The 24812-nt window shown below is 41.8% G+C and overlaps 1 protein-coding gene across 3 annotated transcripts in view; it reads right to left on the bottom strand.

Moving 5' to 3' along the window:
• The window catches only part of NISCH (nischarin), a 29564-nt gene extending 7772 nt beyond the window's left edge, over window positions 1-21792 (bottom strand). Inside the window, exons 1-14 of one of the 3 annotated variants that reach the window (XR_004242364.1) lie at window positions 21543-21792; window positions 15969-16052; window positions 15042-15224; window positions 11666-11714; window positions 9867-10030; window positions 8404-8499; window positions 7057-7152; window positions 6529-6687; window positions 5192-5260; window positions 4542-4727; window positions 4211-4339; window positions 3671-3784; window positions 2711-2827; window positions 13-134 (exon numbers count right to left, since the gene is read on the bottom strand). Coding sequence is in view for 2 of the 3 variants with exons in the window: in XM_032120865.1 (XP_031976756.1) it covers window positions 13-134; window positions 2719-2827; window positions 3671-3784; window positions 4211-4339; window positions 4542-4727; window positions 5192-5260; window positions 6529-6687; window positions 7057-7152; window positions 8404-8499; window positions 9867-10030; window positions 11666-11714; window positions 15042-15224; window positions 15969-16052; window positions 21543-21629 (1647 nt within the window). In the remaining variant the exon portion in view is untranslated. Of the gene's footprint in view, window positions 1-12; window positions 135-2710; window positions 2828-3670; window positions 3785-4210; window positions 4340-4541; window positions 4728-5191; window positions 5261-6528; window positions 6688-7056; window positions 7153-8403; window positions 8500-9866; window positions 10031-11665; window positions 11715-15041; window positions 15225-15968; window positions 16053-21542 lie in introns of those variants that run through there. The other 2 variants (XM_032120865.1, XM_032120866.1) reach the window with 2 other exon arrangements.
• Between the last annotated feature and the right edge of the window lie 3020 nt (window positions 21793-24812).

Genomic DNA, 24812 nt, shown 5'->3' with positions numbered 1-24812 from the left:
TGTGGCAATTACCTGAATTTTACATCTGGAGTCTGGTATTTCAAAGCATCTCTGGGGAACTGTATGGTCTGTAGGAGTCGAACCACTGGATTGCAAAAAACTGCCGGCTAGGACTGGTTCTTCACAAATTATTTCTAGAACAAATATAAACAGCTCTTTAAATCACTGAAGTAAAACAAAAATAAATGTCTAATAGCATCTGCCAATCAAGTGGAATTAAAACTGTATAATCAAGATCTAATCATAAATCATTAAAGGTAAAGAATATCTTCACACAATAGCCAGGACAAAAAAGCAAGCAAAATTTTAGTTTAATTAAAGTAGTAACTGAAAGTTGCATTGAAGAGTGCTACAGCTTCTTTCTCAAACTAACAATCAATTTAAATCTCAACATCTGGTGTAAGAAATCTTCACACAATTCAGTTTTAACAGAACTGGTCAGCTGCTAGACTAGCAGAGCATTCTTCATGAACTTTCTAGCACACTCCCAAATTTCTGCAAGCTTCAAGTGAACAATCTCTCTAATATCTGTGTACAACCTTCAACGAGACTGAGAAGCTCTGGTCTCTCAAATGCCACTGAAGATATTGTCTCACCTTACTTGGAACCTTTTTCAAGGGTTCAAAGCTGAATCATCAGTAAAAACTTATCATGAGTGAATACAAGCCAGCATTCTCAGGGACGTCTGACTTTTTGCCAGTTTGATATTCACACCATCAAACTGACACAACAGAGCAACTCAATTTTCAGTACTGCCAATGAGCCAGTCAGCTCAAGTGCTTAAATATGCAAATAATCAACAAAATTACAGTGTGGATGTGTTTCTAGATTGAGCATAAAAATTCCCGCATATATCTTTTGGGACTGATGGCAAAGTTCAGCAGATTGCACCAAGACATCTCATGGTCAGAGGAAGCACAAGAGGTATTTATTACTTGAACAAAATACTGCGTTAGCAAGAAGGAAACTCAAACTGACAGGAAAACAGAAACATGACAGCATTATTTCTGATTTTCTGTTTCCTATATAAATATTTAATCTTTTTCCATAAGCCATTTCCCAATGACATTTAGGATGAATAATATGTTACGGAAACAGATGGTGTCTAGAAAATGCAGAGAAAACAATCCATAGAAATAGCATATCAGGAAATTAATTCCATTATTCATGACTTAAGGTCTAACAGTGAAACTAATTGCCTAGCATATTTCCATTTTTTTAAAGTAGATTTCTCTGGTATTTTGAAAACGACACTTAATAGTTAGATATGTAGCATATAATCAATTTCTATTGTTGAAGCTGAGAAATAGCCTGCACAGTCCTCATTTTCCCATTATTTACAAAAGCCTTCCCAAAAAAATTCTACTGAAGGAATCTTATGGAAAAGGACTACACTAAATAAACCTTGAATCTTGTACCACTCTATGGAACTCCTAAGTCCTTCAGAAAGATCTATATTTTTTTTTCTCCCAAGACTTGTTTGCTCCTAAACGTTTTCTGTAGTAGAAAAAAACCTATTGATAAATAATTTAAACAGTCCCAGGGGTTGCTGACATACATTTTTACAGCAAGTCCTGTATAAAACTGCAGGTTGTTACATAGTTACAGGACTGAGACAGTTTGTCAAGTGCTTAATACTTTAAAGCAAGCATTGACTTGATTTTGGAAAAACTGGCATGTTTTCTGCAGATTAAAAATTATCTAGAAGGGCTTCAAAGGCAAAGTACATAAATAGCAACTAAATCTGTATCAAGGTGTCTGTCTCTTAAACAAATGCTGTCTGAAGAGTTTCATTTTTCTAGAGTGAACTATGAAACCTCTGCTTATTCTGCAGAAGTCACAGCAATGGACTTTTTTCAAAGATCAGGCTCCTCAGGGATGTTTCTCTGCCTTATTCACCAATCCACTGATCAATGGTAAGAGGAAGCTGTGCCACCCCAAGTAACTGATAACATAATCCCTGCTCTTTTAAATGGGTACAAAGTCTTCTCTCATCATGCATATTCTACTGCACTTTTCAATCAGACAAAAGGCAAAACCAGAAAATATTTTTATCTCTTTTTCTCAGCCACAAGTGAATATTCACGTAAGTCAGTCCTATGGGTTACAGAGGAAAGTAAGGCATTCTTCCAAGTTCCTAATGCAACAGGCACACCCATTTGAAACATACAGTAAAAAAATTTGAGGTGCAGTCAGCAGGTACTGAGGAGCACAACAGATGTGCTGAAATCACAGCCTCAGCCAGAACATTAATCCCACGAGTGTCTTTTACTCATCTCCTTTCTCCATCTTCCCCCTGGTGTGACAGAAATGCAGCTCTCACAAAAAGCTCTAATGGAACATACACTGCTCGAGCTCACATTCTGCAGACCGAGGATGGGTAGAGAAGCAATTTTGAAACATGTCTCTCTGTGTCTCAGTTTTCCATTAAAGCATGACTCTAAACCTGGAAATGGTATCTAGTCCTCTGCAGGACGATGCAGTAAAACATCCTGTACCCAAACTCTCACTCCAGGTATTTAACACTACTGGGAACTACAGGTCAGTTTTGCTGAGTCACATTCCATACAACTTTCTCTTTCAAAGCCAATTCTACCAGATCTTTGTGCTTGTCTTTAAAGCCCTATATCCATGCACATAATATTCATGTATATCAATGCAGCTTAGAAAAGCAGAACCAAGAGGCTCAGCCCAGCAGCACGATACATACATGATTACCTTGGCTGGAGCTGACAGGACGAGGCAGAGAGGGAGAGGAAGGACGAACAGTAAGAGAAGAACAGTTTGATTTGGAGCTGGCAGCAGTGAGCCTGGAGTCCTCACTGATCTAATAAAGAAAGTACGCAGCAATTAAAGAAAAAACCTAAATACACAGGACACATGAGATCCTGAACTAAAACTATACAAGCTCTCTCAATTTGAATAAAAGGAAAGTTAGTGCCAGCTTTTTTTTTTTTTTTTTTTTTTTTGGGGGGGGGGGGTGGTCATCACCTCCTCTAAGTTTCAATTTTCACATTAAGTGGAACTCCACTAAGAAGAACTAGAAGATTAAAGAAGTCATTCTGATCACTGACTAATCACTGTATTGACAGAATTGGCAGTTTCACAAGTCAAGAGAATGAAAACAGGATTTCTACACTGTAGGGACAGAACCTGCTCTGTCCCTAAGTTTACTTCCAAACAGAGACTAACCAACTACACAGCACACAGCCAGGTATGAGAGAAGGCAAGGAGAATTCAGATTTCTGATTCTCTCCCACTGCTGAATACCCACAGGAAGAAAGTTTGGGGAAGTCATTTCAGTACTCTGCAATGCAAGCAGTAAAATCCCAGCTCTGCAATACTTGTATAAGATACAAAATATGGCTGTTAAGGTCGACTGCAAATCCACTGTGTACACCATTAAGCCATTTTATCTTTTCCTCCCACTTCCTCTCTCCCAAGCCAGCCCAAAAAAGGAAGGTCAGATAACTACTAAAACTGCATTGAAAACTACATAGCAAAAAGAGGCAACATTAAAAGTTCACACCACATTAAAACAAAAAAAAAACCATAAAAGTTTTAATGCTATGGAAAATTTATTGCATTCTGCTTACATCTAACTTGTAGAAGTAATTTTGTAAGCTTATGTATGCAGCACATCCTACTTCTCTCACAGCACCAGACTCACCTTTTTATCAGAGTTGCTCAGTTTGTATTTCACCTCCTTTGCTTTTTGAATAGCTTTTAGCACTTCCACCGTGTCTAGTTCCTTTTCTGTGGTAACAATGTTATCCAAACAAACCTAAAAAAAAAAAAATTAAAACATCTAAAAGTATTGAAAACAAGGCATTCTGCAATTTTTATCAATGGAATAATCAAAAATTACTGTAGCTCAATGCAAACCATGTGCATCTTTGTAACCATTACACAAAAACAATTACCACATTAGACCTTCAGCTAACATCAATTTAATGCAAACTCAGGAATGTTCGGTAAATTTAACAACCTTCTAGCACAACAGTGTTTCAATATTAACACACAGTTACCCAATGAGGGCAGGGTAAAATATCATTTAGATCCAGGAGCACAGTTGAGTAACGTTAATAAAGCTTCATTCTCTAAACACCTTTTCCAATGCACACTAAAAACCCATCAGGTTTTTAGAACATTTGCACCACTTTTCTCACCAGGCTAAAAAGAGGATTAGAAGAGCAGCACTGGGGCTCACCTCTGAGGCCCTGTCTCCAAACTGAGCAAGTACTTTGGTCCGGTAATCAGGGATGATGCTCAATGGATTGCTGGACAACACCACCTTTTCTAAGCATGGCAGGCTGCCAATATTTTTTACTTCTTCAATCTGAAAGTATTTGGATAAAAGCATGAATACCAACTGGCAAAATGAAAATGAGCACACAGACCAAGTGCTTCTCGCATGGATTACAAACATACAATAACCAAGAAAAATCACTACAGCCACTTTTATTTATTTGCAGTTTGATCCACTAAAAGAAATGGCTTCTGATCTAACACACAATTTGACACCAAAAGTCAACACTTACCTGTTCTATTTTGTTGTTGCTCAGATCCAAGTTGACTAATGAGTACAGTTTGTTAAGACCACACAGCCTTTCCAGCTGATTTCCTGCTAAATTCAGAGTTTTGATGTTTCCCAGTTTTGTGTGAACACCTTCTAGTGATGTAAGTTTGTTGTAGGATAAGTCCAGGTGAACAAGGTTGTACAGATGCTACAACAGGACAGAAAATTCATGTCATACACTAATTAAAACTGAATACCAAAGATGCTGTCTTATGGCTGGCTCATTTTATTGTGCAACAGTGTTTTCATGCTGGATGCTACGTAGCATGAAAGACATGACATGAAACTGTTCATTACAAAGGTTAAAGCTTGTAGAAACGGAATTTCCTCCACTGCATTTTTACCAACCCACACATACAGCTGGCAGTGAATGAATTTAGTCAAGGACTAAATGGTTTATGTCAACGTTGGCAAAGAAATTAAAATATCCAGGAGCAGTTAAGAAATGCACCATTAAAAGAGTACTTGATGTTACAAAGAAGCAGCTATTTGGGCTTAAACCATTCTCCATGAAGAAAATGAGCAACAAAATTCTGAAGCATGAAAATCTGTGCTTTAAGGTCTCAGGCAGTTGGGTAAAAAAAAAAAATCACCTTAAAATGCATCACATACCTGTAAATTTTCTACCAGAGACACCCCATTGTGACTCAAATCCAGGAACTCAATCTTTGGAATTAATTTCTAGAAGAGGAAAAAAAATACACATGTTAAATGCACTTTAGTTTTAAGTCAGGCCACACTTCCTTCAATATCTGCTGACCAACAAAAGCAATGGAAAGGTGTTCTCCAGTGCAGTCTCTCTTCCCAGCTTTTGGCATTAAGAAAACATTCTGTGTGATTTGGAGCAAAAAAGAGCTGACTCCTGCTATTAAGAAATCCAGGTTACTCTGAGGAGTGCTGTTAAGTTTTAATCTGAAACCTGGTTTCTTACTGAAGACAAATAATTTATCCTAGTTTATTCCCACTAACTATAGATCAAACTCACTAGTGGTGCTTTGGTCTTATCAAACAGATAAGCCAGGAGATTTATGTTACACACAAACCTGGATAAAGACAGTAGTACCAAGACTCAGAAAAAGCTGAATGATTTGTTTCCATGTTCTGATTACACCAGCCAAGAACTACAAGGTCACACAAGCCTGTAGAAAATGCACTTTAACTCAGAAAGCCTTTTACCTGTGGAGGTCTCAAACCTGGATGCTAAATTCTCACATCAGTGTTTTGCATCTGTTTTATTTTGGTTGTAATCTCAGCATTGATTTGCCTTATAATTAAGACCTGGACACAGACCTGAAGCATCTTAAATCTACATCACAAAAAATCATGAACAATATAATTATGCTCCAAGTCTATGATGTCTGGTTGAGCTACACATGTAGCTATTTCCTGCTTCACAAGAGTAGCTCAAGTAAAAAGCTATACTCATATTTTATCATGTTCTTGTGTTGAATGTTCATTTTTTTTGTAATAACTGATTTACCACACAAAATTTGAAAGTACTGGCAAAATACTCCAAATTTTGTTTTCATGCTCTTCACAATGTTTTGATGTCAAGAAAGCTGCCAGCAAGTCATAGGTTTTTAAATATGCAAGAAGCTTCAGCCTTGATAACAACTCCAAAGTTGAGTCTATGAGGTGGATTTTATTTAAAAAAAAAAAAAAAAACTGCTAAGTGGCCTAAGGCCGAGAGTAAAAGTGTGTTTCAAAAAGTGAATATTCATGGAAATGTTGCCTCCAGAACACAAAATGACCAAACTATTCTCCTTTAGCAAAGGAAATAAAGTTCTTACAGAACAAATCTCCTCAGCATTAGCTTGGGTAGCTAACCAACATAAAGTACAACTGAAAATTCTTCAGAACAAGCGACAGAGCAGATGCAAAATCCCTGCTGTGTATTATGTGCCACAGATAAATCATGCCTTTTTCCACAAATGAAAAATATTTCTTACCACTGAATCATCAATTTCAGAGATACTATTGTGACTCATATCCAAAGTTGTTAAAGTTCTCCAGGTTGGGATAATTGCTGTCACTGGACAACTTGAGTTGTCCAGTGCATCCTCTGGCTCCCACTGATCAAACTCAGAGGCCTCAGGCACCAGGATCTCCTGTTTAAGAGAAGCACTGGATAAAGACAGTAGTACCAAGACCCAGAATAAGTTGAGTGATTTGTTTCTAGATCTAAATACTGGGCTTCCATCTTCAGGGAAAGCTAACAGTTTTGGAAACCATCCCAACAATCTCATGCAAGCAAGCATCAAAAGTGTCCCTGGGAAGGGACACATCTGAACACTTTCTTCACTTAACCTTAAGATTCTGTATGGTTAGAAAAGCCCTACAGTTCCATGGCTTTAAAAACAGAACCTGCAAGAGGCAGTACAGAAAGCTACATGGACTCCAAGTGGATATTTCCCTATTGTGCATGTTGGTTTTGCACATGCTTTGAACACTCACCAGAAGCAGGAACTTGCTCTTACCTTCATTGATGTTGCTGAAAATCGAACACTCAGTGTGGCCAGAGCATGTTTTGATGAAGTCAGCCCTTTGATAAGCTTTCCCCCACAATGACTGATCTATTTTTTAAAAAATCACATTACAAAGTCAGAAATGTTAGGACAGACAAATGAGACACGAAAGAGGCACCTAAAAGCTTCAACAGCAGATTCTGCATCAATTTGCAAAGTAGTTATAGCACTCCCATAAAATCTTGAGAAATTATCAGGTCAGAAATACTGACACTTGGCAAAGCTAAAGCAAGAAATTAGAGGCATAACTACAGAAAAGTGAAATTCAAACATATATTTGAACAAAGCTTCTCCATTGACTTTCCCCCTGTCCCATGTATTCAAGGTGAAACTACCCAGTTGATTTAACAGGCCACAGCATTTTTACTGTTACCAAAAGGAGAGGTATTTCAAACTATGACTCAACCTGCAAACACACTCATTTGGGTATCAGATGTCCTTTTTATCATAAGAAAAAAGAAATGCTTAGAAAGTGAGGATACTAATCTAAGAATTTAACCCACTAATCAGCTAATTACACAGACTAAGTTTAAGATTACAAAGTCTCTTTTTCTGTAGCTCAATTTGAAGCAACATTACTGAAAATGTGCTACAGCATCTGTCCACGTGCTTCTCTGCAGACAGTCGCTTCAGCTCTTAACCAGTAACTGTCTCACATCAATGAGAAGATAGCATTCATGTACTGGAAAAGGTGCAGCATCCACCAAAAGTGGACAGAGTACAGACTGTGTGACAAAATTGAATATCCTCTCTCTGGAAAGACCTGAAGTGGCCAAGAAAGTATTTCAAAAAATACTCATTGAAAACTGCTAGAAACTCTGGTATTCACACTGAAAGCAGAACAGTGAAAAAAAATCTGCAAATTATCAAGTAAGCAGCACTACACCCAAAAGTGCACTTTCACAAACAAATTTAATGTCAGGACGTTTTCACAAACACTTGATGTACGTTTTTTTCTCCAAATAAAAAGCACTTTGTAATAAGGGATCCAACTATAACCACTTGTTAGTTCTTCAAGGCAGTGGAAAAGCACTCAGGTATAGGTTTTGTGTAAATACTGGAAATTGCTTTCTTTGGAAACACACAGAGTGCAAGCTCTTCTAATAATTTAAACCTTGTGTCCTTATTCCCAAAACTTGTGAAAAAAAATTGTTTCACAAATAAAACAATCCTTCTAAACTCTGCATTCCCCAATTCTAGCAGCAAACCAAAGCAGAGAATCACCATTTCTGAGATATATGCAGCAGGCCTGGCATTTGCAGAGCACCTATGAATTTATGAGCAGTATCTCAGTCCTACCTCTATTTGATGAAGCGATTTGAAAATAGACAGATCAAAAGGCAAGAGATGCTCCTGTATGTTACTGGTTCCAAAAGGTCCCCCTGTTCCAGTGACCTGGCATATAAGACATTAAAGAACTGAGTTAGTGCACACAACCCAACTTGTCCCCATTCCAGTCTTACACAGGCAACAGCCCTAGGGCAGTAGTGTGGAAAGACAGGCAAAGCTCCAAGCGATTTTTCAAATATGGAATGATTCATGACCCTTGCAGATTAACTCTTCGGGTAAACAAATACTAGTTGCTCCAGCTAAGTGCGTTGAACTTGAAGTGCCACCTTGTGCTTGCATTCTGTAGCACATGTGGCACGCAAAAAGCAACACAATAAGCAAGGCTGACCAAGGCTTCATTCTCAGCTGAAAAGGCAGAATTACAATCACTGAAAACAACTTCCTTGAAATGTGTGAACCCTCCAAGTCAGCACTGTCTTTAATTCCTCTACAACAGATGAAGTTCAAGTCATTGACAAGATGGGCTTGAAGAAAATAAACATTACATTGATACATATCAATTAAAATGCATCTGGTATTTCCATATGGTCATAGGATTCTGGCCTCAGAGCATGTCAGCAGCATAAAAACCAGGTGGTTTCACTTATGTTTGCTGTGAATTTAATTTTGGGAGAAAACTCTAAGGTTTTTCTTTGGTTTTGTGTATCCTACAAGCTCTGAATGTGCCCACTCACAAGCATTCCAAAGGCCTAGAAATTCTGCAGATGGCAATTTTTCTAAACAATAAGCTCTTCTCCAGCCAGAAAATCCTCCCTTCAGAAGATTCTATACAGACAGAGGATGACAAAGGCAACTGAAGAGCCACAGGAACACCAGCACAGCTGTGCTTTTGCTTCCCCTGATGCCCCATTTGATTTCGGCTTTGAACACAGACACATTTAAAAGGCAGCTCCTCATGCAACAAAGGGGCTAAAATAAGTTTTTGAGTCATAGCAAGCAGTGTTAAAAAAATTACTCAGGGAAAGTTTAATTCACTTTTTTGGTAGAAAAACAAAAGTCAAATTGGCTCCTGACAAAAATTATCTGTTCTGAGGCCATTTTACATTTAACCTGAAATGGCATTTTAGCTAGAAATTCAGGGCCATCTAGGAAACTGAGGCACTTTTCAGGGTTTTATTTTTAACTTTCAGATGCAGTCAGACAGAGGGAAAGGGGGCAAGATTTATATAGATGCACATATGCACATGTATACATACACACTGGCCTACCCATAGTACCTGCAAAGAAAGCAAGGTTGAAGAGGTCAGTATTTATTTCTTTACTCATCCCTACTGGTACCCAGCAAGATTCCGTGGCTGCAGCTATACAGAGGGCACTGCTGAAAATGTCACATCACACAGCAAACATCTTGACTAGAGAACAACATGGATTGAAGGTTGGCAGCATAAACACCCATTCAACATTGACCTCACCTTTAGATATTTGAGTCTGCAAGTGAAATCCAGAATATGCCCTAGATCTGTTTTGGCATCTCCATTAGCACAGGTAGGTTTGCCCTGCAGCAGCTGCTGAGTGACAGCGTACAGCTGCAGGGGCCTGATGGTGAAGACTTCTCCAGCCATTAAGAGCTGCTCTCCTGAAAAACAGAGCAGCTTGGGATCAAACACAATGCTGCAAGGGTTACACAAGAATAAATGGTACATGGAAAATATAATGATATATGTTTGTTATTTATATCGAAGCTGAAAATTGAGGTAGCAAAATAATTTTTTTTAACACCAGAATAATTGAGGTATTCAAGTAGGTACTCATCATACAGGCCTGAAGTTCCTAATGCAACTAATGGCAAATTTCCCTCAGTCTTAACAGGACTGGAATCAAAGTTAATTTACATAATGTAAGAGTTACGAAACTTTTTCTGAAATAGCTCTACACTTCTAGCAGTTAGGATTTTTTCTATTCAGAACCCACAGCACCTGCCATCTAAAATACAGACCTCAGATCTTTTGCTATGCTGCCAAAATGCAGAATTGTAGTAAATGTGTTTATTGGAGAGTATGGGGATTTTCTGCACACTAATACCAAAGCAAACACCCGGAACAGAAAATGTCTTATCTAATTATAATTTTACAATCCAATTTAATTCTTGGAACAGTAGGAAGCAGCATACAAAAGCCTCTCTATAGGCAGCACAAGCTCAGTGTGGGCTAGAGCAGCTGGAACACACACACAGAATGAATATCTTTCCTTTCTTCCTTTTAGGGACACCAATTTGACTTCATGGACGAGAAAGCATCAGCTTTCGTGATAAGCAGAGTTCTCAGAAATGCTCTCTGAGGAGTAAAATTCCCTTCAGCTTCATTGGGAGCAAGTCCAAGAGTCCAGCTGCACATACATTACTGGAAGGTTACACTATTACAGAGCAGTCAGTGATACATCCACAATTCTTGTATCAGTGAGACGGCAGGCACTACAAAGCCAGCAAAGATTTCTTCACAAGCTTCCTTAAGATATTTCAAAATCTGCTGAACGGACTCTGAAGTGGCTTCACCTAAAAGTAACTTTCTGCCAGAACAATCTGAAAGGCCATGCTGAAACATGCTTCACCTATCATGCCTACCATGCCTCAGCCAACTGGAATTATACAGCAGCATCTTGCATGCCCTTCAAAACAAAAATAGCAGGGATTAATCCTTTCACATGCCTCCTGCTGTTAATGGAGAAGCTGGAGCTATTGTAGTTACAGTAAGAGCATTTCGTTTTCATCTGCTGGCCTCAGAAAAGCACACCCTCAAATTAACTGGCCAGAAGGTCTCCTGTTTCCTGAGTTCTGGAAGAATAATATTTAGATATGTAAAGTGATCTCTTGCATTTAATACACAGACTGTCAGGACTCGCTGATACTGACCAAGTTTCCTTATGGGTTACACTAAAACACACTGAGACAGAGAGCTTAGCAAAAGCTCCTGATCACCACTGCCACATCCTATCCCTTAAGGACACAAACTAGTAGACCCTTCTCAGAACATAAATTCACCCAATCTGTTGTTTCCAAAAGTGGCTGCAAGACTGTTACAGCTCCTCAAAAAATGCAGCTTGAATTAAAGCACAAGCAGCAAGGAAAAGACAAAAAGAAAGAAGGGGGAGAAAAAGTATTGGAGTCTGATGTGGAAGATCAGACCTCTCATTGTCTGGAGGTCAAATATCAAAGGTATGTGAATGCATGAACAGAGAGGAAAACGTTCCTGGATAAATACTGCAAGTTCCTTACCTTTGTGAAAGAGCTCTTCAGCCAATGCAGCAGTGATCCCATTGATCTCCTGCAAAAAATAAACCATTTAAATCAAGTGTTATTTACATATTTAAGGGTTCAAATTTTTTAATTTATACCTTTAGTGAAGTATCCTTTTTTTTGCTGCGGTAGAGGACTTTGATTTTTTTTTTTTTTTTTTTTTTTTTTTACTGAAATCAGGGATGACTGTTTTACAGATTTTTTTTGTAACTTGATAATGATTCATAAAAATTACTTGAAATTATTTTATTTCATATGATTTTCATTTCCAAGATGAAAGACGGTGAACTACATTCAAATAATCCCATCCTGCACACATTAGAAAAGGGCAGCAGCAACTAGACCAAGTATTACTAGCCATCATCAGCCCAACTTGAAAGACAGCTCTGTTTTAAAGAAAATATTACAAGTGTAGTGTTCTTCAAATTTTACCATTAAGACTGTTGTAATGCCTCAAGCACTCAATATTTCCTTAGAATATCACTAAAACAGAGAAAGCTTTAGATTAACAGGTCTACAGAAAAAAAGAGGTATAAAAAGTAAGTAGTCTTCTGGACTTCAACACTACTATGCTTGCTGCAAAGTAACGCAAACCCCCCTTTTCTCATCACCCCTCTTCCCCCTCCTGGACTCACTCAGGCACTCAACCTCCGTTCCTGGCACTGACAGCTCTGGGATGAAAGGCTGAAAACTCTCAGGGATTTGCAGGGATTTGTACTTTCTAAATCTGCAGGTGCACAAAGATCGATACAAGTATGTCCCACCTGGGCACACCTCTCTCCACAAAAAGCAAATGTTCTGTGCAAGTCCAGAAATAGTTCTGAGCATTTCCAACAGCTCCCTTTCAAAGGACCACAAAAAGAACAAAATAAAACTATTTGTAAGGGTGAAGCTTCCCCTAGACAAACATCTCATTTTAAGGTAGCTGCAAAGTATAAACAGATATTATGGATCATCACCACATGAATATTTCATGAATTTACTTTGCTGACAAATACCTCATGATTCATAACAAGGGAATACATCCACAGGACATCTGCAGCAGACAGCTCAGCTTATTTGATGAGGCAAGGATTTTAAAGCAGCACATTCTTAGTGTAACTGAAGCCCCACTCACTGAGGACGAACAAAGCCTCCACACCATAGCTCTGAGAACAACAAGCTCAAAGCTGTATTCCAAACAAAATTAAACAATTCAGATTCTCATTTGAATAAGCCAATTACACTCATCTGGCAAGCACAGACTTGATTGAAAACTCTACTCTGTATCTCTTTTTGTCATCTGGGACACAGAGCCAAATTTTTTTCCTACATTTATAATTGGAACAAGATTATGACTTAGACTGCTCAGTGACTAGCAGGCAAAAAAAAAGGAACTCTATCCCCCTGTCAGATCTACAAGAGACTTCTGTCTTAGCTGTAACTACTTAAATGCATCACACCCACAGAAGTCCATTGTTTGCAGGTGTCTCTGAACAGCAGTTTGCAAGTACTCAATGCTTTTCCTGCAAAACCTTCTATCTGTAAGTTAACAAACCAAATCTTCTAAGATGACAAAGACCGTGCAACAAAATAAGCATCCCCACATCACGGCAGAAATCCTTCTCAATGTGGAAGTTAGAATACAGTTCTACATTGCTGTCACACGCAACTGTTTCTCTTTGCTAGGCTGAACCGAGAACAACTAAAGGCTTCAAAGTGAGTTTAATGTATCTACGGCTGGTATTTCTACTCCATTTAGTTCCATTAACCTGGGAAATAAAAGTAGATCATTCTTAATGGAAATATTACAAAAAACAATAGACAAAAAATTGTAGCCTTCCTATATAAATTAATGAGGCAATATCAGGGATTATAGTGGCTCCAGTATGTACACGGGCTGTCTTGTAATGAAGGTATTTTAAAAGATCAAAGTTCTGCAGAAAGGTGATTTTTTCCAGTAGAATTGCTGTGGTAAATATTTAGCTTTTCTCCTGAATAATTAACACTTTTTTTGTAAATATTTAAAAGAATTCTAAAGTTCCAAGCAAAAAACAATTGAGTTTACAAGTAAGTCAGACCCCCCCCTAAAGCAAATTAAGCAGATTAATGCAACATCTTTGCTCTTAATATCCAAGAGCAGTATAGAAACAGGGAAGCAGTCATATCCAAATACTGCTAGCTCTTTGGAAAAGCAAAAAAAGATTACATTACAACAAGCGGGGGAAAAAAAGTCTTTCTGAAAAATAAGTCGGGGCTAGGAAGAACTTCTGCCTGCATAAAAACCGTGTGGAAGTTACAACACTGAAACTTTAATGAAACAGACGTCAATACAAGACAGAGCAGGCACAGAAAAATTATGCAACTTACTGGTGATCAGGAGTTTTGCTCCATCTGAACAGAATTCTCCCTACATTGTCACATATTTTTAACAAATTTAAAACCTCTAATCCATTTTAGAAGGCTTGATAGTGGCAAACCTGTGCTTCTCTCTCAAATCTGCAGGGCAATAGCAACATTGTGGAATAAACCTCCTACCGTTTTTATCTAAGTCAAACTCGGAAGTCTCACCAAGATAATTATGTTCATGTAACATAACTAAACCAGGTTTTCCTTTGTTGCTCAAACTTAATTAACACCTAATGGATCACTTGTGACTAATTTCTGAAGCCTTTCTATGAAACCATGAAGGGCCTTCTCAAAACATCAAAACCCCAAAGCAGTTACTGCTGCTTCTTTCCATTCAGTTCTCCAGTGCATTTTCCTCTTTATGAAATTCATTCTCCCCCTTACAACATGATGCCATATTGCAAAAAAAGCCTAACTATACACAAGAGATGAACAAATTGCAATCGGAACATGAAATCAAGTAATTGCTTCTTACTTCAAGTATCCTTTACCGTAACATTCTGTCTGCTGGAGCTATTTCTCCAAAGGCCACTCCATCATTGTGCTTCCACAGAGAAGCATTGTTTTTCTTCATTTGGGCTACTGGAAACTGTTTCAGTGTGAACCACAGCTCCAACCATTAGCCACTAAGTAGCAGGGTGTGGATCCATTATGCAATGGTCATTTGAGAGCCAGCACTATTGACTTCAGCCTAACCAATTCAGCTTCACATTTATTCACAGCTACCAACTCTCCTGCCAGCATTTATTTTCTCTTAGAGTCCCTGCCCACACTACTTCCCAGCACAGTGTCTACTGCAATAAAAAGTGGTGTCAAAAACCTTAAAAATATGCTTTGTTATACTGTGCAAAATGTTGAAGAAGAACCATTTCAGCGAATTCATGAAGATTCCACAGAATTCTCTCTATGTCAAAGAGCTAAGGAAAGACACTCAGGCCTCTATTCAGACACAAAAAACATAACTTACATATAAATGAAAGTGTAGAAAGTGTGACAAAACTTTTGGTGCAGTAACAGGGAACTTGAGCAGCAGAGTTTGCAGGTAGATCTCCAGTTCCTTTTGTCTTTTTTCCACCAGGCTTTTGGAATTTTTTCCAATGATCTTCTTTGGTGGTAACAGATTTTTATCTATTTTCTTTTCTGAAACAAGCTGAAAGACAAAGACCAGAGTTAATACCTGACACACCATCTGAACTCACGCAAAAGATGCAATGGAACACATTAAGTGCATGTTGCCTGATCCTGGGAAGATCAAAAAAAAAAAAAATTACTTCAGTAAATTTAGCTACTGCCTTCAAAGTATTAGGTATTTTTAGAAAGAACATTTTGTCATGGAGTGATATGAAGTTTAATAACAGTGTCTGCTCAAAGAATCACTCACAGTACGAGGGCAGAATGTAGCAAATGTAATAAAACAACAAAATAACCGGTGCATTTCTGAGAAAGCAGAACACTCTCAAATAAAGTAGACTTTTCCTCATTTTCATTTCTTTTTTATCAGCACTGGTTGGTAACTATCCCATGCTACTTTAAGGACATTTTTATCATCCACCCCTGATGAGACTTTGGTCACCAAATCAGCTGATCATAAAGACCCTTAGCAAAAAGCTCAATGACCCTAGCCTGACCTCTCCTCTCTGACACAGCTTCCACCCAAGGCTAAAGTTGTCCAGATCAACCTCCCCCAGTTCAAGAGGGGAATGTAACAGGGGCAAGCAATAATGTTCTCACAAAAAGGACTTAGTCTGCAGTTCAGATGGTATCTGGCACTCGCACTTTATTAAAATCTCTCTTTATTGAAGAAAGAAATTATGTAAAACATTCTGTAGAACAGAACTACAAGAACTGTACAATGTTTTGTACGAGACCAAGGCCACAGTTTTAACATTCTTACCTTTTCATGCAGATCATGGAAATCACTGTAACGATGTTTGACTGTCCACTGATGATTGCCAACACTAACCTGAATAATGTATACCTGAAAGGAAGAAATTCAAGTAAGGACACTGTACAACGTTTGCCTTAAGGAGAAGCTGACTGTGAGACCTGCTGGTCGATGGGCACTGTAAGGTGGTTCTACATTTGGCAAGAATCAGAGCTAACAAAACGCCAGCCCCAGCTCTGAGGTGACTCTGCTGATGTGGGATGCCTGAGCTCACTCATGAGGCTGCTCCACACACAAGAAGATGCAGATGCCTCAGTGCAAAGTGATGGTTTTCATTTTTGCAACCCAAAGGTTAATAACCAAGGGCTCTAAGCTACTTATTTTTCTGAAAGTTTCTGCTAACTGAAACTGGTATTCATAGCTACCCACAAGCTTGAGACAGCAGCATCCCTTCTTCCATCTACCAAGTTCCACAATGGGCAGAGGAACTTGGCAAGCATCCTGCTGTCACTTCAGTTAAGCAGAATTCTGGAGCTTAACTCTTGAGAAACCTAAACAAATTCTTGGTTGGCTGGATACTATGTTACTCCTTTTAGGGTAAAGCACACAAGGTATCTTCCTGAAAAGTAACTGTGCCCAAAGAATCACTACAATTATCTAAAGCAACCCAACATTTCCTAATACAAAACTACGTATTTTTAGCCATGCACGTACCAGACAAAAATTTTCATTCTAGGTGACTTTCTGGATTGAACAGTACTGGTTTTGCAGGAAACCCAGTCTTCTTTTAGACATACCAGAAACAAGCCACTCCAAAGAAATTTTAAAGGGACAAGATAAAACACAAGTAGAAAACAAACAAGGCTCTGCAAAACCAGTTCCACAGCTACTTGAATACAACAAATTAAATAAACTATACTATCCAATCCAACTATACTCCTTGGGGAAAACACCAACTTAATCAAATCTTGAAATCATTTAATACAGTTGAGAATTTGCTTACTACCACAGATCACCCAGAGCTGACTCATAGCTGCTATGAGGATGATGCATATCTAGTTGCTAAACCCACTTGAGAAAACAAAAAGCATCAACAGTTTCGATCTGTTACATAAAAGAACAGTTTTCACTTACTGCAAGTACAGAGCAGCACAATGTCAAACATTAAACAGAATGCCACCTGCATTTTAGAAGATGAACTATAGCTCATGCCAGTTTTATTTTTGTAAGCATCTGACACTGGCTCACTGAACAAAACCCAAGTCCTAAAGAGAACCAAACCAAGATGTCTGACTAGTGCATGCAGTGAGTGACACGTCAGTGATGGGATGAGCACTGAAAACACAGAAGAATGCCCACACAGAATTATGGACTCAATTAAGGCCTGTGCCTGCTTTCCTGTCATGTTGTGTTGGGAAACAGCAGATCAGGATTAATCACTGTCCTGGTGACAAACCAGAACAGGAATAACACCAGCATTCAAAAGCACCTCCTAACCTTGAGGAAAGCAAGGAGACACTCAAAGAAACTAAACTTAGAGGTTTACAGAAGTACAGAAGTACTACATCTATAAGACATAATAAAGTTCTTTTGAAAAGCTGATTATGCTCAACTGTGGCAGAGCAAGAACATCTAAAGGCATCGCACATTTGAGTACACAAGGCATGAAACCTCATATTAGACACTGGAAACCCAGTAACTTCACAGCCCCCACCTGACAGCAAATCAGGTGAGGAAGGAACACCCTTCTCTCTGTATAAAACAGAGTAAATTTGTATCCTTTTGCTGAAATGGCAAGCACTAACCACTTCTAGAAACTCAGCACTCAGTGAAATGGACAGTCTGGTTGGGAAAGTACCTGTTAAAGTGAGTGTTCACAGGCACTGATATAATTCCTCAAGTTAAATCTTTAAAAAGCCATAGCATTCCCCATCTAGAAGGCAGCCAGAGCAGGCAGTACATATTCACCCCACAAACAGCATCAGTATGCAGAGACAGCAACTGATTTCATATCAACCCACAAGCTGCCATTATACTGAAGAATAAATATATAAATGCAATATGCTGATGTGCTTATTAAGACTTGTCTTAATATAGAAACAAATCGTTTTAAAGCAAAAAAATCCCCTTAGACATCTCAGTTTTAGGAGCTTAAGTTCATCATCAACAAATTTTGAGTGCACTAATATGACAAGGCTGACAGCTTAAGTTAAGGTTCTCCAAGGGCTGCCTGTCACACCAAGCACTAAGTGAATACATGGATAAACGATGACATTCTCACACTGCTCTTTCTTCCAGACATAAATAAATACACCATATGAAATCCCCACCCATCCTTACACCACAAACTGCACTTCTACTGAGCTAAAACACAAAAGCCTTTACATTCATAGGATTTCCTCCTCCACCTCTCTCTACCAAACTCTTCTGTATAAAAAGTTTTGTCCATCTTTCTACAAATCAGTTATTTTGGTTATGTTCTACTTTGTAAAGTGTTTGGCGTATTTACAGTGCTGTGTATATTTTCTTTATTTTCTAGCAAGCAACTACAAGTTATTTGCAGTTAAGAGCCCACATCACCAAGCAGCATCCCTTCATCTTCCTAAATACTGAGAGGTGAAAGACCTACTAAACATTTTTAAGCCAGCTATTAAATGAACAACAGTGATTCCAGACTGCTTTTTGTTCGCTTCCTGTACACAGTACACAAACCTGCCTACCTTGCTTTACATGGAAAACCTGCATTTCTACAGTGTGCCTCATTCAAATGCACATGCTTCAGTACTGTAAAAAAACCAAACAACCCAACACTTAAATGACAGAGCTCTCCACAGGAAGCCTGGGACACAGGTGTGACTGCAGCCAGCAGGTCCCAAATTCCAGAGCAGTGATGCAGCCACGTCTCCTCCTCCCTGCCTCATCAAGTAGTCAGACAGTTTACACACATTCAAGGAAGCAACACTATTTTCCTTAAATATCAAGGTTAGTATTTATGTTAAAAACAGCTGCAAAAGACAGGAAAAGCAGGAAGGCAATTTTAGGCTAAACAAATGCATAGCAGGAAACAAACGAAGCACTGACGGCCTTGAGGCCTTCTACTCAAAACCAGTCTTCAGTCAGCATCAGCTGGACCAGCACACCCAGGAAAAACACCCCGTAGAAGTACTCATGCCTTACTAACCCAACAGAAAACACATCAACCAGTGCAGGATTTTTTCCTTGCCTTTAATGCTAAAAACTCCAACAAGAATCACGTTTTTGAAAGTACCTTCAACATTACACAGAACTGTGGGCCTCCCTGACATATTCTACAGGATCTAATACCACAGCTGCCAAATGGATGTCATTACAGTCCCCTTCTATTGAGACTGAGCTCTGAAATACAGAGTACGAGAAGCTCATATGCCACAAGAAAAACAACAAGGATGTAAATAGGATCACTGCCACCTGACCACATGGTAATGGATGAAGATCCAGGTTGCTACAGCTGTATTTCCTTTCCTACCTTTACCGAACTTGACTTTGACACCATTTAACAATCTCTGCCCTGGTGCAGGTCTTTGTCATGTCCTTAAGCACCAGTCAACTAATTCTGAACACTAAACACATGCTATTTTTTTCAAAAACTTTTCGTTCTGTGATGAATTTTGTAAAACTTCTGCTTTCATGTAAAGATCTATTCCCACACTTCTAATGGTTTGGGCCTGTCTCATAAAAGCTGACTGCAGGCTTGGAGTCCTGCTAACAGCTTCAGGAGGTTTACACACAGGCAAGCTTAGTGCCAACATGCCTTCAAAAACGCAGCAAGAGGATCAAAGTAGGACCAAATACTGGTAAATCTTGTCTTTCATACACTGTAATTTTAAAGTTCCCAAGAAAAATGACATTAAAATAGCATGGTATGTCCATAACCATTAAAGAAAGAAATCTGGCCTTGAAAAAGTAAGCTTTCTTGGGCTTAGCTGCAGCAGCTTAAAATGCTACCCTCAACTATCAGCTGATCAGATGAACACTACCTGCAGAGTTACACACCTGAACTACAGCTCATTCTAGAACATTAATGGTATTACCAAAGCATGGCCCTACCACAGCACTTGTTTGCAGTCTGAAGCAACAAAGGAGCACCTGTTTCACCTCCTGCACCGTAACTTCCACTGGGATAAGGGGGCAGATAACACATTTTGTCAACTGAATGCACTTGATTTTCCCATTCACTGGTATTGCATGATACTGATGGAAATTCTCAACACCAGCATTAACACTGCTGAGTCTTGGTTCACACCTGAAATGGAAGTTTCCAGTCCCCAAGCCACAGGTCTCACCGTGCCTCTATGCTGACTGAGAGGTGAACCACATCCTAACACACACCCCAGTAACACCTCAACAGCAGTGGTACTGTTTCTGTGAATACACATCACACAACTAAGAGAATGAGCTCAGGCACCTCTCAAAAATTTGTTTCAAGCTTCTGACCAACTCCTTCACTGAATGCTCCGTAAGTTTTTGCCTGTAAATATGACAACTCACCACCTGAAAGTCATTCCCACACAATCATGTTTCAAAGGCCATCACCTGGGAAGGAGTTAGGCTCTTCATGCGCCACAGCTGTGTAAAGCTCTGTCCTATTAACAACTCAGAAATCACTCTCCTGTTGCTCTGTTTTCCCTGGATACCTTTACAGAACCATAAGCACGAAGTATTACTTTTATCCATCACACAACTTTCCAAATACTGCCTTTCTACATCATTGCTCCGCTTTCCCTTTTCTCCCACAGCAGGAAGAAGCCTGATGTCATCCATGTGCATTCTACCGAAAAAAGGTCTTTCAAATCACACTAAAATAAGGCAGAAGGAGAAAACATTTTTAGTTATATAACTAAAGGGTGGTGTGCTCGAGACATTTTCTGTCTGCAATTATGCTGAGGTTTGTTTTAGGATGAGCTTCTTCCTGAAAAACAGACCAATTAACTCTAAGAATGAGAACAGATAAAAAACAAGTTATACATCAAAAGCTTCATTCCTTCCCCAAATGAAAACACTGCTGGCAATTTTTTTTTTTTTTGGTAGGGTAAGAGAAAAACTGTCTATTCTAAATCACCTAATTTCCTCCGAAATAAGATCAGATTTATTATTATTATTATACTTCCACGCGAAGGAAAGATTTCCTGCTTTGTTTAGTCCAGCTTTGAAAGCTATGTTTACTCGACAGCAATTTTTCATAAACATACGCACATATACATAGATATATATACGGGCAAGAACATGACATTTGCTCACGGAGCCTCCGCCTCTCCCAAAGGACCACGGCTACGCGAAGCTCGGTGCCGCTTTTCCCGGCTGAGCACCGCTCCCACGCGGCTCCTTTCCCCGAAGCCCCTCGGAAACTTGTGCCAAATGTCTCGCTCCGTCCTCAGCGTGGGCACAGCTCCGGCCGGGTACTGCTGCGGGACGCAGCCCGGCACCGAGCCCGGCCTCACCCGCTCCCCCGGCACCGCTGAGGCGGCGGGGCCTCTGCCCCACATCTCCGCTCGCTGCCCCCATCCCCGCTGCCCGCACGTCCCGCACGGCCTCCCCGCTCCGCACCGTGTATGTCTCCACCAGCTCGGAGCCCAGGACTCGGGCCTCCCGCGGGGGCTCCTCGCCGTCCTCGCCTCCCGCCGCCGCCTCCATGTCGCCGGGAGAAGCGCCGGGCTGCGGCCGCTCAGGCCGTCACGGCTCCCCCGCGCCCGCCGCCGCCGCCCGCACCCGCCGAGCGCCCGGCCCGCACTGCCGCCGCCGCCATGTTGGCTCGACCCCCTCAGGGCGCGGCGGGCCCCGCCCGCGCCGCTTTATGGGCACCCGGGGGCGGGGCCTGGGCGGGGAGGGGCTCAGTGCAGGGGCGGGGCTGGTGGTGGGCGGGGCGGGGCTGCGGCACATGGGGCGGGGCTGCGGCACACGGGGCGGGGCTGCGGCGCACGGGGCGGGGCTGGCGGTGGGCGGGGCGGGGCTGCGGCACACGGGGCGGGGCTGCGGCACACGGGGCGGGGCTGCGGCGCACGGGGCGGGGCTGCGGCACACGGGGCGGGGCTGGTGGTGGGCGGGGCGGGGCTGCGGCACACGGGGCGGGGCTGCGGCACACGGGGCGGGGCTGCGGCACACGGGGCGGGGCTGCGGCGCACGGGGCGGGGCTGCGGCACACGGGGCGGGGCTGCGGCACACGGGGCGGGGCTGCGGCACACGGGGCGGGGCTGCGGCACACGGGGCGGGGCTGCGGCACACGGGGCGGGGCTGGCAGTGGGCGGGGCGGGGCTGCGGCACACGGGGCGGGGCTGGCGGTGGGCGGGGCGGGGCTTATTCCATCGGGACGCGCACGCGCGTTCGCTCTGCCGGCGGGGTGTCGCGCAGTGCAGTGCGACGGAATCCAGTGGGATCCAATGGACTAGAGTCCAATCCAACGGAATCCAGCGGGATCCAATGGACTAGAGTCTAATCCAACGGAATCCAGTGGGATCCAATGGAATAGAATCCAATCCAACGCAATCCAGTGGAATCCAATGGAATAGAATCCAATCCAACGCAATCCAGTGGAATCCAATGGAATAGAATCCAATCCAACGCAATCCAGTGGAATCCAATGGAATAGAATCCAATGGAATCCAGTACAATCCAATGCAATCCAGTTCAATACAGTGAATGCAATGCAATCCAATTCAATTCAATCCAATCCAGTGCAATCCAGCGGGATGCAATCGCTGCAGTGCAGAGCTGCTGAGGGCTGAGTTCCCTCCCAGCACTGTGGCTGTGAAGCTGCCCCAGCTGGTGGCCGCCCATGTGCAGCTCAGTGGCCACCAAGGGCTTGGACACTGTCACACCGGGCTGAGGTGCCACTGCAGTGGTTCTGTGACTGAGCTGCCTGGTCCCATCCCAAAAACAGAGCTGAGGAGCTGGGCTGATGGTCCAGACCTCAGGAATGAGCCCAGAGTGAATTCAGGGTGTTGTTTGGAGTGATTTACTGACAGCATGGACTTTACTTTCACTGTCCCACTGAGCATGGGGAAGTGTTTCAAGCCTGTACACACTGAAGGGATATTGCCAGGAATTTGTAACAGAAGGGGAGAATCTAAAGGATGCCAAGAAAACCCTCCTCAGCCTTTTCCCCTGAGCTGACCCTGAGGGGGAGTCATACTATGGCAACCTTTCTGACAGGCTCTGTGTGCAGCCCAGGAACGGAAAATTGCAGGAGAGACGATATAATGAGTTTCTTTAGGAGTATCTGAGTGTATTAAAATTGGGAGGTTGTCTAGAAAGATTATATTTTGGCAGAAGGATGCATCAAGCATCCATCAAGGCTTTGAAATATACTCTGCACTACATTACACACAGAGGGATTTTGTTTTGGGCCATCAAGTCACAGGAGATTTTGTTAAAAAGCACCTTCCAGCAAAATGAAGGCGACATCTGTCTGCCCTTCCTTATGCTACCTAAGAGAGGATGCAATTGGCTGAATATAGTGTCATTAATAACAACAGAAGTGCAAATGCCCTGGCTGGATGTGTGGAGCTGCAGGGGCAATGCTGGTGTCTGACAGATGCCACCAGGCAGATGAGCAAACACACCTCTGCAAATGGAGCTGGACAAACCCATTCTGGGGGATTTTTTCACTGAAAAATGTTTTCCCTTGGTCAGGATGTAGCTGAAGGATGATGTGTACAAGAACAAAACACAGTACAGGCAGCCCAAGAGGGATTTTCTAACGCTGTCCCAGCATCAGGAGCTGCTGCTGAGCTCAGCCTCTTCATGAGATAATAAGTGGGTTTGGAGAGCAACTTTAATTAAGCTCCCTCTGAATGTCCCGTCTCCTTAATTAAATAACAATTTGCAGCACTGGCGCGGCTGTCGGGTGTGATCAGTGCCCGTCTCCTCCTCCTAAAGCAGTTCCTGCCTGTAGGCACAGTGGTGGCTCACGGTGTGACAGCCCTGTCCTGGCTGGCAGCAAAGAGGCAACAACAGGAGCAATGTGGCTGGGTAAGGGGGCACATGGGGCCTCCTTCAGCTAAAATGTTCTGAGTAGGGTTTAGGAAGCAGTAAATTAAAGAATTTTGCTGTTGCTGGGTCTGGACTCTCTCAGGGCCAGGTGCCTGAGGCAGGGAAGGGGGATGCTGGAACATTTTGCTGCAGTTTGGAGCCTTGACACAGCTCAAGGAGCCCTGCAAACATCCCTGATGTCAAATAAAATTGCAACTTAGTTGGGCTTCTGCTTTTTATTTCTTTATATTTGACCTGAAGAATGCCTCTGCTAGTTTTGCAGTGGGTTGGCTTTTACAGCTGCTTGGAAACAAAAGCCTGAAACGAGGTTTTGGAGGAAAAAAGCGCTGTAAAGCTTCCCAGTTGTCTTGGTACCACGGACTGACTGACAAGTGGGACAGCATGACAGGATGCAGCTGGAGCCAGAGCTAACAGGCTGCACTAACCACAGTGACAGCCGGTGTGCCACTGAGCCAGCCATGCCCAGATTAAGGGCACTTGGGCTGGCAGCCCTCCTCAGGCTATAGATAGCCACGCTGCTCCCTGCCATGGGGCTCATGTGAGGAGGCAAAGGAAGCAGCAGGAGAGGATGGTTTTCCCTCAGAACACCCCATACCTGCAGTAGCCACCCCCTGCACTTTGCACGGCAGAGGTTCTGGGTTTCCCTACAAAACCCCAATTGCCAATTCTTTTGTAAGCAAACAACTTACAAGAGCCAGGGGATGCTGGAAGCTTTGTCTCCAGGCAGCCGACGGGGAGGCAGGGGTTGGCATGATGCCACTCGCCTGCGCCTCCTTCCCCAGCAGGAACATCACCTCCCACTGCCAGATGGGATTTCAGCCTTTCCTC

This window comes from Corvus moneduloides, chromosome 11 (genome assembly GCF_009650955.1).
Source record: "Corvus moneduloides isolate bCorMon1 chromosome 11, bCorMon1.pri, whole genome shotgun sequence".
NCBI classification, from domain to species: Eukaryota; Metazoa; Chordata; class Aves; order Passeriformes; family Corvidae; genus Corvus; species Corvus moneduloides.
This window is presented reverse-complemented; position numbering and strand designations above follow the sequence as displayed.